General features: G+C 31.9%; 1 protein-coding gene across 2 annotated transcripts; it reads left to right on the plus strand.

Annotated features, from left to right (window-relative positions):
- Nucleotides 1-4,213: 4,213 nt before the first annotated feature.
- LOC124935948 (T-complex protein 1 subunit theta-like) lies at nt 4,214-9,655 on the plus strand. 2 transcript variants are annotated; one of them, XM_047476392.1, is made up of 14 exons: nt 4,214-4,445; nt 4,573-4,835; nt 4,915-5,061; nt 5,142-5,303; nt 5,773-5,850; nt 6,125-6,258; nt 6,491-6,563; nt 6,643-6,720; nt 6,806-6,928; nt 7,619-7,713; nt 7,813-8,022; nt 8,266-8,323; nt 9,381-9,473; nt 9,588-9,605. In XM_047476392.1, the coding sequence occupies exons 1-13, from the start codon at nt 4,298-4,300 to the stop codon at nt 9,447-9,449; spliced, it is 1,638 nt and encodes a 545-aa protein (XP_047332348.1). In that variant the 5' UTR covers nt 4,214-4,297; the 3' UTR covers nt 9,450-9,473; nt 9,588-9,605. The 2 variants fall into 2 exon arrangements, with proteins under 2 accessions (XP_047332348.1, XP_047332347.1); XM_047476391.1 differs by having other exon boundaries at nt 9,381-9,655.
- The last annotated feature ends 3,246 nt before the right edge of the window (nt 9,656-12,901 follow it).

Raw genomic sequence — 12,901 nt, forward strand, 5'->3', positions numbered from 1 at the left:
GTTCCACCACTTTTAGATTATAATCTAGGTAACCATTTCCACTTTCTAAATTAATTTGATTATTCTTAACTAAGCCAACTAGTAAACTAATTAATATTAGATGTTAAGAATTTAATATATGCACATTCTTTATTTACTTAATAATAAATTAAGAAAAAAGTTTGATTAAGCCAATCAATATTCAATAGCTAAATCTTATATATATATATATATATTATGATCTTCTTTATATTTATATTCCAAATCTTATATAATGTTCTTCTTTCTATTTTACTAATTGTTTTATTATAGAATATGAAAAAAAAATGTTTACCTAATTTTCTTTTTATTAAAAAGAAATTAGTGATACAAGATATATATCATCATATGTTTTCTATGCTACTAGAATATGTTAAAAATTATGAATCAAAGTTAATTGATTTTTGTTGGAAAATAATTTGTTGTTTGAGGATAATAAAATTATGAGACTTTCTTATATATTTTTGTATACATCAATTTTATGATTACTTTAATTTATTCTTATATTTTGTAGACAAGCTTCTTTACTGCAGTTATTGAGAATTCATAATTGAAAAATGTATTTTGTCGATGAATCTTTACAGTATAATTTGTGGATAACATATTTTTTATTAACTTGTAACAATTTGGGTATGAATTGGAGATATGTTAGAATTTGATAATCACGTCATTCAAACCAATCAAATTGTATTTTGAACCGATTAAATCGACGATTTTAAATTTAATAAACCAACGACAACATTTTATAATATGTATATTTTGGGGAATATTACCTTTGAATTGTCTTAAAATTGTGATAGAAATATTGAATATTTCAAAGGAATTCAATCAAAACAATTTAATTAATATTTGACTACAAAATTTAAAAAATAATTCATAATACTAATGTTTGAAATTTTAGAGATCTGTATGGATTGGTTTTCATATTTAAAGAGTTTTTTTAATTAGAGACAAATCTATATAAATACTATAATTAGCTTAAGCTCAATACATTTTTTTATCATCTATTGAAATTTAATGTATTTCAAAATTAAATAAAAATACATAATAATCTTATTTTAGTAATTAATATAATAAATTGTCCTTTGTTTAATCTTTTATTTATTTATTTTTCAAAATAACAAATTAGAATTTATTATTGTAATCAATTACAATTTGGCATCTCTTTTTTAGAATTTCACAATTGAAGCTCTTTCTTGGGGTCAATTGTAATTTAGAATATTTTTTTTTGAATCTCACAATTTGAAACTCCTTATTGAGGGTAATTGCAATTTGAGAACTCTTCTTTCAAATTTCACAATTTGGGGATGGACGTGTGTTAAAAAAATGTATTACATGGCTTTATAGTTAAAAAATTAATAACGACATATACTTCTAAATATCACCTATTTTTTAAAAATAAATTTTAATTTACTAAAAACAAAAATCGAAAAAAATACCTATATTCATCCCAACTCAAATTAAACTTCATCCCTGACTCCATCCTTTCATCCTAATTTGACTCCCCTACCCCTTATCTTGCGACACTCGACTTCCCTCATCCTACTCTAACTCTCCTCTTCTTCAGTTAGCAATGAAATAAAGTTGGATATTTAGAACAATGTGTCACTATTAAGTTTTTTAATTATAAAAGCCACGTAATACATTTGGTTGACGAGACGTCCATTTATTTAGGGCAAAACTTCATTTTGTACCAACCTAACAATGACACAAAGTCCAAATTGTAAGACTCGAAAGAAAAGATTTCATATTGAAATTAATCCCAATAAAGAGTCCCAAATTACAATTAACCTCAAATAAAAACCCAAATTACGAGATTAAAAAAGAAAAAAGTCTCAAATTGCAATTAGCGAGCCCACTATGATATTTCGACTATTTAAAAAAAAAAACGGTTCATTAGTCCGGTTCGGTCTCAAAAGGGAAATTTGAGGAGATGACCCTCAAAAATGGGTGAAATGCGGAAAGTGCAGAGGATAAAAAAAAGCGTTGGTGACCTCTTCTACTGTTTTTTGGACGAAAATGCCCCAGTTGCGTGACGCAAAAATTTTTTTTTTCAAAAAATTTTAATTATGAATATTTTTGGACGAAAATGCCCCAGTTACGTCACGCACAAGGCTGTTAAAATCTCGAGTTAACTCTTAAAATTTTACGATTTCATGGAAGGTTAACGAGTCTGATTTTAAGTAAACTCTTAAATATGTAAACTCTTACGATTTTAAATTTATAATAATAAGATTTTACAAGTTTATAAATAATTTCGATTTTACGATTTCATACGATTTTACGTTTAAAAAATAGTTTTATATTTAAAAATTAAAAATAAAGTTATTATTTATTCAAATAAATTAATTAATATAATTAATTTTATAACTATAATTTTTTATAGTGTTATTTACTTATTATTATTTTTTAATTAATTTTATATTTAAATATATAAAATTTTAAAATTATCTAAGTATTAAATACTTAATTATATATATAAATAATAATAATATATAACTATTATTTTTTCAATTTAAACTCTTACGATTTTACGTAAACTTTAGTTTACAACTAGCCAACGATTTTAAGTAAACTCTCGATTTTGACAAGCTAGGTCACACAACCCCAGTTGCGTCACGCAATCGCGAGACGAAAAAAATGTTCCAGTTGCGTTACGCAAGGGTACAATTGTCATTAAAATAAAAAGGTCACCAGCGCTATTTAAATTATGCACTCACACAATGAGAAATTTGACGAAATAACCCTCATAATAGGGTTATTTCCAAATTTAACATAGGCCAAATAATATTTTCAAATTTAACCTTTTGTCTATAGAAAAAGACTCTTTTGCCCTCAAATTACAAAAATAAAAAATTTTCAGTTTCTTCTCCCTCTCCTCTTTTCATATTTCATAAACGGCCAAGCCCCACTCTTCTTCCCCCGAAACTCCACTCTTCTTCTTATTCTCCTCTCCCCCGACGACGATCCAAGCTCCCGATCCAAGCCCCGACGACTATTCGAGCCCAGCCAATACTTTTGCTAACAGACCCACTTACAGACCCACCACCGCTTCAAACATTCTTTCTCTTACCTCACCCAGTTCTTCTTCATCTCTTACTTCCTTCAATATCCCGATTTCTGCTACTTCAACCTTACCCAACTGGCATGCTTCTCCGACTTACAGTGATGACTTCGATTGGGAGTATATTGATTGAATTGAAGACGAAAGAGCACGTGGGTATTTTGATGATTCAATTCTTGTTTCTGTTCCAACAAGAGATGAAGTTCAACTTGCAATATCTTCACTTCACCAGTAAATTTCTTATTATTATCTTCAATTGATTCTATATTAGTCTAAGATAAGAGATATAGACTTGTTCTAGATTTAGTGATTGAGATATGACTTTGACTGAATCGTTTTGGGTTTAAAATGCATCTGTCGAAGGCGTTGCAGACGACGATGCATCTGTCGCCTGCGACAGATGCGCATTCGTCTGCGACAGATGCGCATTCGTCTGCGACAGATGCGCATTCGTCTGCGACAAATGCATCGTCGCCTGCAACGCCTTCGACAGATTCATTTTAAACCCAAAACGATTTAGTCAGCCCATAAACCTAAACATAAACCTAAACACTAAAACTCTAATCCATTCTTCCTAAACCGAAACGATTCAGCATGCATGAAAGGTAAACAACAGAAAACGGGAAAAACTCACATATTTGCCTGCTTTTTTCCGTCGTCGCGGACGAATAGTCGTCGGGGGCCGGATAGTCATCGGGGCTTGGATCGGGGGCTTGAATCGTCGTCGGGGGAGAGGGGTTTCGGGGGAAGATGAAGAAGCAGTTTGGAAAGGGAGCGTTTGAAAATATGAAAAGAGAAGAAGAGAGGGAGGGAAGAAACTTAAAAATTTTTATTTTTTTAATTTGAGGGTAAAATGGTATTTTTCCATAGGCAAAATGTTAAATTTAAAAAAATTATTTATCCTATGTTAAGTTTGGAAATAACCCTCTTAAGAGGATTATTTCGTCAAATTTCTCCTACACAATCGGTTATTCCTCTGATGCTCTGAATCTCGAAATGGAAGGTATGGGTCATTTCCTCAAATTTCCTCTAAAAAAGGGGATTGAAAATTTGAAATTGACATATAAAAGCTTAGGTTGTTTAAAAAGAAAGAAGAGGGTTTAAGAAGCTAGGGTTTTTGTTCAAGTTTACCTCGCTTTCAAGAAAGCTGTGATTTTTACTTGACGAGGGTTTCTCCTAGTTCTGTATCTCCATTGATATAGAAGGGGCAAGGAAATGGGGTACCCCATGCAGCCTTATGGAGTTCAGTCAATGCTCAAGGAAGGGCACAAGATCCTCTCTGGACTAGATGAAGCGGTTATCAAGAATATCGATGCCTGCAATCAGCTTTCCACCATCACTAGAACTTCACTCGGCCCGAATGGTTTGTATTTTCACTTTTATTTTTTTGGGTCTCCACTCTTTCTTTTATCAAGTTTTGCCGAAATACATAAAACGTGTTAATTTAGCTCTGTAATTATCATTAAGCATTTACCATTTGGCTTGATCAGGCATGAACAAGATGGTTATCAACCATTTAGACAAGCTTTTTGTGACAAATGATGCGGCTACCATTGTCAATGAGCTTGAGGTTCAGCATCCTGCTGCCAAGATTTTAGTTTTAGCAGGTAAGTCTCAACAAGAGGAAATTGGAGATGGTGCAAACCTTACTGTTTCTTTTGCGGGGGAGCTGCTTCATGGTGCAGAAGAACTTATTCGGATGGGATTGCATCCAAGTGAGATCATCACTGGGTATACAAAAGCGATTAATAAGGTCTGGTTATTTTTTATGATTGCAATCAGAGGCTCTTTTGCTGCTTATTACATGTAATAATCTTTGTCCGTGTTTTCAGACAGTTGAAATCTTGGATGATCTCGTTGAGGAAGGATCTGAAGTGATGGACGTAAGGAATAAGGACGAAGTTATTAGAAGAATGAAAGCTGCTGTTGCAAGTAAGCAATTTGGACTAGAGGAAGTACTATGTTCTTTAGCTGCTGATGTAAGTTATGACCCAGATTTTGTTTCATTTGTGACTTGAATATTTTTAAAATCTTTATGGTTGAGATACTTTTCTTTTAGGCATGCATACAAGTCTGCCCCCAAAATCCTGCCAACTTTAACGTGGATAATGTCAGAGTGGCAAAACTCTCGGGTGGAGGTTTGAACAATTCGACTATAGTTCGCGGTATGGTTTTGAAGAACGATGCTGTTGGGACTATAAAGAGAGTGGAAAAAGCAAAGGTAAAAATTTGTTTTGTAACTATTGCTATAAGTTATTATGGAAGTAGCTTGCATCCCCCAATTTTTTAAAATTCTTTGTCATCACCTTGCACGTATAGCAAACATTATTTAGTTATTTCTGTGCACTTAATAAAGTCTTTCATTTTTTATAGCTCGCTTACATTTTTTTGCATATTCATATTACTTACTAGCTCAATTGTAGAAAGCTGAACACTGCTAGCCAAAACGAGTAAGGCATTTTAGTACACTTTTGTAGTTCAAATTTATTGGTAAGGGAATGTTCATCAAGCTCATTAGTAGTTGCATCAAAACAGTATTTATGTATTATTTCTCTTTTATTTTGTAGTTTAAGTTTAATCTAATTTGTTTTCTTTCATGAGTAAGCATGTTTAGTGAATACATATAGGACATTTGAATAAAAGCAGAATATTTTAATAGCACATTTGTCATTGATATATTCTTATTGCAGGTTGCTGTTTTTGTTGGTGGGGTTGATACATTGGCAACAGAAACCAAGGGAACGGTCCTTATTCATAGTGCAGAGCAGGTACTGAGCTAACTTCTTCTGTAATTTTCTGATTTTGCCCTGTTCTTTTGGATGTTTATTTGTTGCAATTTGACTTACCAAGTGCTACGGAGACTCTTACATATAAGAATCTGCAATAATTGTTTTTTACCATGATAAGAAATGTGAACCTGTGTTGCTTGGTATTATAGTATTATCATCTTTCCTTCTGATTTTAACTTGAAAAAGTTACTAATATTTAAGAAGTTTTATTATTGTTTGTGATATCAAGCTCCTTTTAATGTTATATTCTCAGCTAGAAAATTATGCAAAAACTGAAGAAGCTAAAGTGGAGGATCTAATCAAAGGAGTTGCTGAGTCAGGTGCCAAGGTTATTGTTAGTGGATCGGCCGTTGGTGAGATGGCACTTCACTTCTGTGAGCGTTACAAGTATACTAGTCAATCCGTACTCTTTTTTTTTTATGTTTTATTGGAGTTTCTTCGTTATCAGCCTGCTGCAACATTTGATTGCCAACCTTTTAAATTTCAATAGATAGAATATCTCTTGCACTACTAATTTGCAGTTGAAATGGACCAGACCATTTGCATGAACTTCATTCTGTCCTTATATTTATTTTAGCGATTGCTTTAATACTTTTTCTTTCTTATGATCTGCCAACAGACTTATGGTACTGAAAATCAGCTCCAAATTTGAACTAAGACGGTTTTGCAGAACTACTGGTTCTGTTGCTCTTGTAAGCACATGACTTCAGTTTTTTCTCTTGTGATAGTGCTCCTGTAAAGCAGTTTGGTCATGTTTATTATTTTTTACAGTTGAAGCTTGGTCAGCCAAATCCTGATGACCTTGGTTATGTGGATTCTGTATCAGTGGAGGAAATTGGTGGAGCTAGGGTAATGCCTTAATATATATTTTTCCTTATTTTATCATTAGGACCTCTTATGTTTACCTAAATATCTTTAAATTTATGCTATTTAGGTCACCATAGTGAGAAATGAAGAAGGTGGAAACTGTGTCTCAACTGTGGTTTTGCGTGGAAGTACTGATAGCATATTAGATGATCTGGAAAGAGCAATTGATGACGGTGTCAACACATTCAAGGTAAGTTTTCTATAATATGTACTTAATTGCACATGTGGGGAGCAACAGGGGAGGTTGTTTTTCACATTACCATTTGCTGGTTCTATTCTTGATGTTAGTTTTTTTTGTGTGTGTGTGAAAAGGCATTGGCTTAATAGTAGAAAGATCCTAAATGACACTTACAAAGTATAAGTGCACGGAAAATAGAATAAAAAGGGAAATCAACTAAGTCAGTTTTTGATAGCACAACTTATCCCTTAATCTAAATAATCAGTTCTTATTTGAATTAAGTTCATTTGACACTTCATTATTTAGATTAACCTCAAATTAAAGCCTAATTTGGTAAGCATACACCAGACAACTTCAAACCATGTAAACTAATCAAATTACTACCTTCTCGACATTAGTTCCACATTTTATTGAATCAACATACATATAAGTACTTAAAATTCCAATATAATTTCATTGGTTTATTCAACATTTATTTTCGAGACAGTAAATTTGACACATAAAATTCAGCATTCAACATTCAAACCCTAAGTATTTCAAGTAAAGTGAAAATTGCCTTGGACATAGATGTATTTTTTTCTATTAACTAATCCTATCTCTCTCAAGAAAAAACTAATGCAATTTCTCCATCAAGCTGGATGAAACAACATATTTGTTGGTTGAAAGAGCATAACAAGAACTTTGCTCTATGGTTCATGTCAGGCAATGTGCAAGAATAGCCGTATGGTACCTGGAGCAGCGGCTACAGAAATTGAATTAGCTAAAAGATTAAAGGAGTTCTCATTCAAAGAGACCGGGTAACTTCCAGCTACAATCTAATTATTTTTTACTCCATCATCTTCCATTAAATAAATAAAGTGACACTGTCTCTCTCTTTTCAATCTTTTGTTTTGAAGACTTGACCAATATGCTATTTCAAAATTTGCGGAGTGTTTTGAGATGGTGCCTAAAATTTTGGCTGACAATGCTGGTTTGAATGCTATGGAGATTATTTCCTCTTTGTACGCTGAACATGCATCTGGGAATACCAAAGTGGGCATCGACTTGGAGGAAGGTTTATGCAAGGACATCTCTACAGCAAATATTTGGGACCTTTATGTGACTAAGTAGGTTATTTATTTCATTTTTTTTTGAATCATGTGAAAATAGAGTCTTGGATATATTGTGACGAACAACACAATGATGGATTGTTGGTTTAAATTATGTATTTTAGGTTGCATAGCATAATTGCTTAAACATTATTTTAAAAAATATTACTAAATGCATTTATTAGCACATTACTGCAGTTCCAGCAAGTTGGAGATACAGTTTTGGCCTGTTTATCTGATAAGCTCCATATCTTTGTGCAGGTTATTTGCTCTAAAATATGCTGCAAATGCTGCTTGCACTGTTTTACGAGTAGACCAGGTAATAGTTTATGAATGTTCTATTCATCCATTCTTCCTTTTACTTATGTTGTTTGTGCCCTTATTTCCTCAGTCTTTTCTTGTTAGTTTGTGAGGTTTGATTGTCAGATTTACTTGTGTAAATAATTAACTTTCAAATACAGCTACATAAGAATGGAGATGGGACTTCATCTAATCCAAGATTAAAACTTTTGGAAGACCTAGACAATAATTTGACTTGTGAACTTCTTGGTTGATCCCTATTTCTCTAGTTTGACCTTCTAATATATATTTTGAAATGTTAAAGTTTGTATTAGAGTTGTTGTTTTCATATAGAAACACATTTTTGGTTAGATATCTCATCTAGATGGGTATATAGATGAGAACACGTTTGGAAACAAAACTTAGTTAGGCACATTCAAAAATTTTAGCGGTTTCTTAGTTGCATCCGGATTCAGATCCATAAACAGAAAGTGTTCCCAAATGGGAGTATTGGAAACACATACATTTATGTATCCAGATCCGAATGAATGCGATCCCATCTGGATCCACATCCTTTTGTGAGAAATCTGATAGAATAGGTGTTTGCAAATGAAGCCTGTACGAAACATATCTTAGGATCATACTGTAAAGTAGATGAGAGTATAACATTGACACCTTAGTTTATTAACCAACTGGGCATCAGTTGTATCCCAACTTACCTATGAAAGCGATCATGTCTGTCAACCCTACATGTACCAAACCACATCATCTATGGAGATTGGAGGGGGAACTTAAAAACTTAAGGTTTTAAATCATTTATTAGTGTTGGAAGATTCGAGTTATGCTGATGAACTGCTAATGGATAGTTAGTTAGAATACAATTGGGTATTTCCTTGATAGAATGCTTCACTTTTCTCTATCCCACTAAACCTTATTACGTTAGTGCATGGTCAAAGTTAAAGATTGATATAAGTAGTTACCTTTTTAGCTTAAAAGTACACTTCATGTTATCTGAATTGAATGATTTTTCCGTAAAAGATTGAGGCATACATTAGTGATTTGAATTCCTATAATAATTAAGAGATTTGATTTTGCAGATTATTATGGCAAAACCTGCGGGTGGCCCAAAGAGAGGAGATCAGCCTGCTGGAATGGATGAAGACTGATTTCTTTTCTTGGAGCAAGTTGAGGTTTGTGGTTCTGCTTATTATTCACATTGCTACATATCTATGGAAGCTTGGGTTTTCTTCATATCTATATCATCATCCCTTCTGCCAATTAATTGTTACCCTATTGTTATATAGTTTTGTCTGCTGCTTTTGGTGATCCAGAATTCTGTCACTCGGTTTTGGGATGCCAACGAGGAAGACAGATATTTTTGTTATGTAGTTCAAGTGAAAGATTCTTGGTTAAGAGTTTGGTTAAGAGTAGGGTGAGAAAAATTACCGATATTATAGGTATATCGAAAATATCGATTTTTTCGATATATCGAAAAAAAAGTAAGGTAGGGTACTGATACCAAAATTATTGATAAGGTAAATGTATGGAATTTTCAAAATTTAGGTATATCGGAATATATCGAAATAATATTTATAAATTAAAATATATATATATAATACTTATAAGGAAATAAATATAATTAATATTAATGTAATTATAGAAATATTATTTTTGAAAATCAAAATATAATTATATTATATATATTATTTAATATATACAATTTTTAGATATTTTATTTTACAAGATATAAAATTAATTTTATTTCATTATAAAGTATTTTTTATTTTTTAAATATAAACTTAACGGAGTCAAATATGTTAATCTCAAATACAAAATTTTCTATGCTTAACTTAAAAATTATATTTATATTTATTTTTGTTAATTTTAATTTTAATTTTTTTTAACTAAATTTAATTTTTAACATTTATTAATTTTTAAGAATTTTAAATTTTAAAAAGAATATTTTATTTTATGATAAATATATTTAATTTTTAATTTTGTGTAAGGTTAATGTAGTAATCATATTAAATTGATTTATTTTTATTTAAGTTAATATAATTTTTAGTTATGAAAGGTATAATATTAATACCGTATTGAAATTAAGGTAGGTAAATGTATAGATTTTTTTATATATAATTTTTATTTTTATTTTTGTAAGATATAAAGTATGAATAAAAAATTAAGGTATACAATATGGTCATAATTGCGGCTCTTATTATTTTTTTAAACTAAAAAAAAAAAATGTAATTAATGTCTACTCATCCAAGTAAGGCAATAGTTATTAGATACTCCTTCCATCCCATTCAAAATTTTACACTTTGCCATTTTGGGCGTTTCACTCAAAGTTTATCTTTCCAAAAATGAAAAGCATGGTCTCTACTTATTACAATTATCTCCACTTTTGTTGATATTATACCATATGTCACTCAATTAATACACACTAATCATACACAACTCTATTAACCTGTCAATCTATACCCTATAACCTGCTCACTCAATTAAAATTCTATAGATTTTTCCATTATGAAATTCTAATTCTATTCTCTACCTCTCTTTGTCTCTCTCTTCTCTTGCCGTTGTCACTCTCTTCTCTTGCCGCTGTCTCTCTCTTCTCACAATAGTCGACCTTCCACCTCTTGTCTCTCTATCTGATTATGTTCATCCTATTTTTCGATTCTCCGGATAGAAATGAGTCGGAATTAGTAGATTTTCCGAAGAATTCATGGGTCCCTGAATTGATGCTGGATTCGACTCAAGAAGGGTTCGAAAGTCTATTTTCACCATTAACGGACTCCTTGGTGGTCGAAATGTTGTCGCCGGAGGCCGGGAAGATGAAGAATGAGACGACTGCTGAAATGGAGAGGAGAGTCGGGGTTTTGGCTATGCTTGCTATTCTCTGCCATCTTGCAATGACACTTCCTGAATTCCAGCAGGCGTTATTGTTTTTTATTTTTATTTTTGGCGATGTTAATAGATCTATGGTTACTTAAATTTGATTGAAATTGTACAAATTAAATATTTAGTCACCACATATTGAAATGTTAGGAGACTTAGGCTTTAAATACTCTATGATGATTATTTTTTGATAGTTGGAAACTTAATTACATTAAAAGTTAGGCCATGTTTACTGCATAAACAAACTCCCTACTGTGGAGATGTTTAATAGTAGTAAACATACAAAAAATAACCTAAATATTCCTATTCTCATCAACAAAAATTGACATATTCTTTCATTCAACACAAAAATTGACTTATTCTTACATTCAACACAAAAACTGACCTATGCCACCTTCAATAGTCTCTTTCTAATTGATTCATCTCTGTTATCAATTCCTCACGTCCATTAGCTTCATTTAATTCCACCAAATAGTCTATACACTCCTTCACTAAGTACTTATTCACTACTAGAACATGTGGTAAAGTGTTTGCCTTGAGTTTAACTTCTTTTTTCATATGTGGAGTCTTTTAGTTATTATGCCCTTTTGCCTTGAGTATTTCCATCATGCATCCTTGTAGGCTTAGAAAAATAAAGTTTAATGTTGTGTGTGAAAAATCCTCAAAGCTTGATTTCACTTCCCTTAGCAATGCACCAACTGTATATGATGATGTATATGATGATGTCTTAACCTGCAATGATTGCAATACTCTAAACCATCCCAAATCATTAATGTTAGTGTCTTGGCTATTTGGTTGTTGAAATTCAAGATGAATGTTAAACCCATCACTACTGGCAACATGTCTAAATTCTGGATCATTATCTACTATGTGAGGTCTAACATTGTCTTGTTAAATTGTGATATCCTTACTTACAAAATTTGACCAACTATCAGAAAGTGATCAACATAGAGTGTTTGAAGCTTAAGTCTCATAACATTTCAACATGTGGTGACTATATGTTTTAATTTGTACAATTTTAGTCAAATTTAAGTAACCATAGATCTATTGCATCGCCAAAAATAAAAACAAAAACAATAGCACCTGTTGGAATTTAGAAAGTGTCATCGCAAGAGGGTAGAGAATAACAAGCATAGCCAAAAACTCGACTTTCCTATCCATTTCAATCGCCGTCTCGTTCTTTGTCTTCCCGGTCTCTAGCGGCAACGTTTCGGCCACTAAAGAGTCCGTCGATAGTGAAAATAGGCTTTCGAACCCTTCTGAAGTCGAATTCGGCCACACTCCGGCATCGATTCAGGGACACATAAATCTTTCAAAAAATCTACCGATTCCGGCTCATTTTTATTCGGAGAATCGAAAAATGGGAAGAACATAATCGGATTAAGAGGCAAGAGGTGGAGGGTCGACTATTGTGAGAAGAGAGAGACATCGACGAAAGAAGAAAGTGGTAGAGAATAGGATTAGGGTTTCATAATTGAAGAATCTAGAGAATTTTAATTAAGTGAGCGGATTACAGGATATAGATGGGCGGGATAATAGAGTTGTGTATGATTAGTGTGTGTTAATTGAGTGACATATGGTGTAATATAAGTAAAATGTGGGGATAGTTGTAATAAGTAAATAGAGACCATGTTTTTTTTTTTTTTTGAAAGTTAAGATTTGAGTGGGACGCCTAAAATAATAATTAGTAAAGTTTTGAATCCAATGGAGGGAATATTATTTT

This window comes from Impatiens glandulifera, chromosome 4, assembly GCF_907164915.1.
Source record: "Impatiens glandulifera chromosome 4, dImpGla2.1, whole genome shotgun sequence".
Lineage (NCBI taxonomy): Eukaryota > Viridiplantae > Streptophyta > Magnoliopsida > Ericales > Balsaminaceae > Impatiens > Impatiens glandulifera.

What these genes read in the sequence shown, in the direction of transcription:
- LOC124935948 (XM_047476391.1), top strand. Translation starts at nt 4,298, where the DNA reads ATGGGGTACCCCATGCAGCCTTATGGAGTTCAGTCAATGCTCAAGGAA. An exon ending in TATGTTCTTTAGCTGCTGAT is followed by an intron (nt 5,062 to 5,141) that starts GTAAGTTATGAC and finishes CTTTTCTTTTAG; the next exon opens with GCATGCATACAAGTCTGCCC. An exon ending in AGAGAGTGGAAAAAGCAAAG is followed by an intron (nt 5,304 to 5,772) that starts GTAAAAATTTGT and finishes TTCTTATTGCAG; the next exon opens with GTTGCTGTTTTTGTTGGTGG.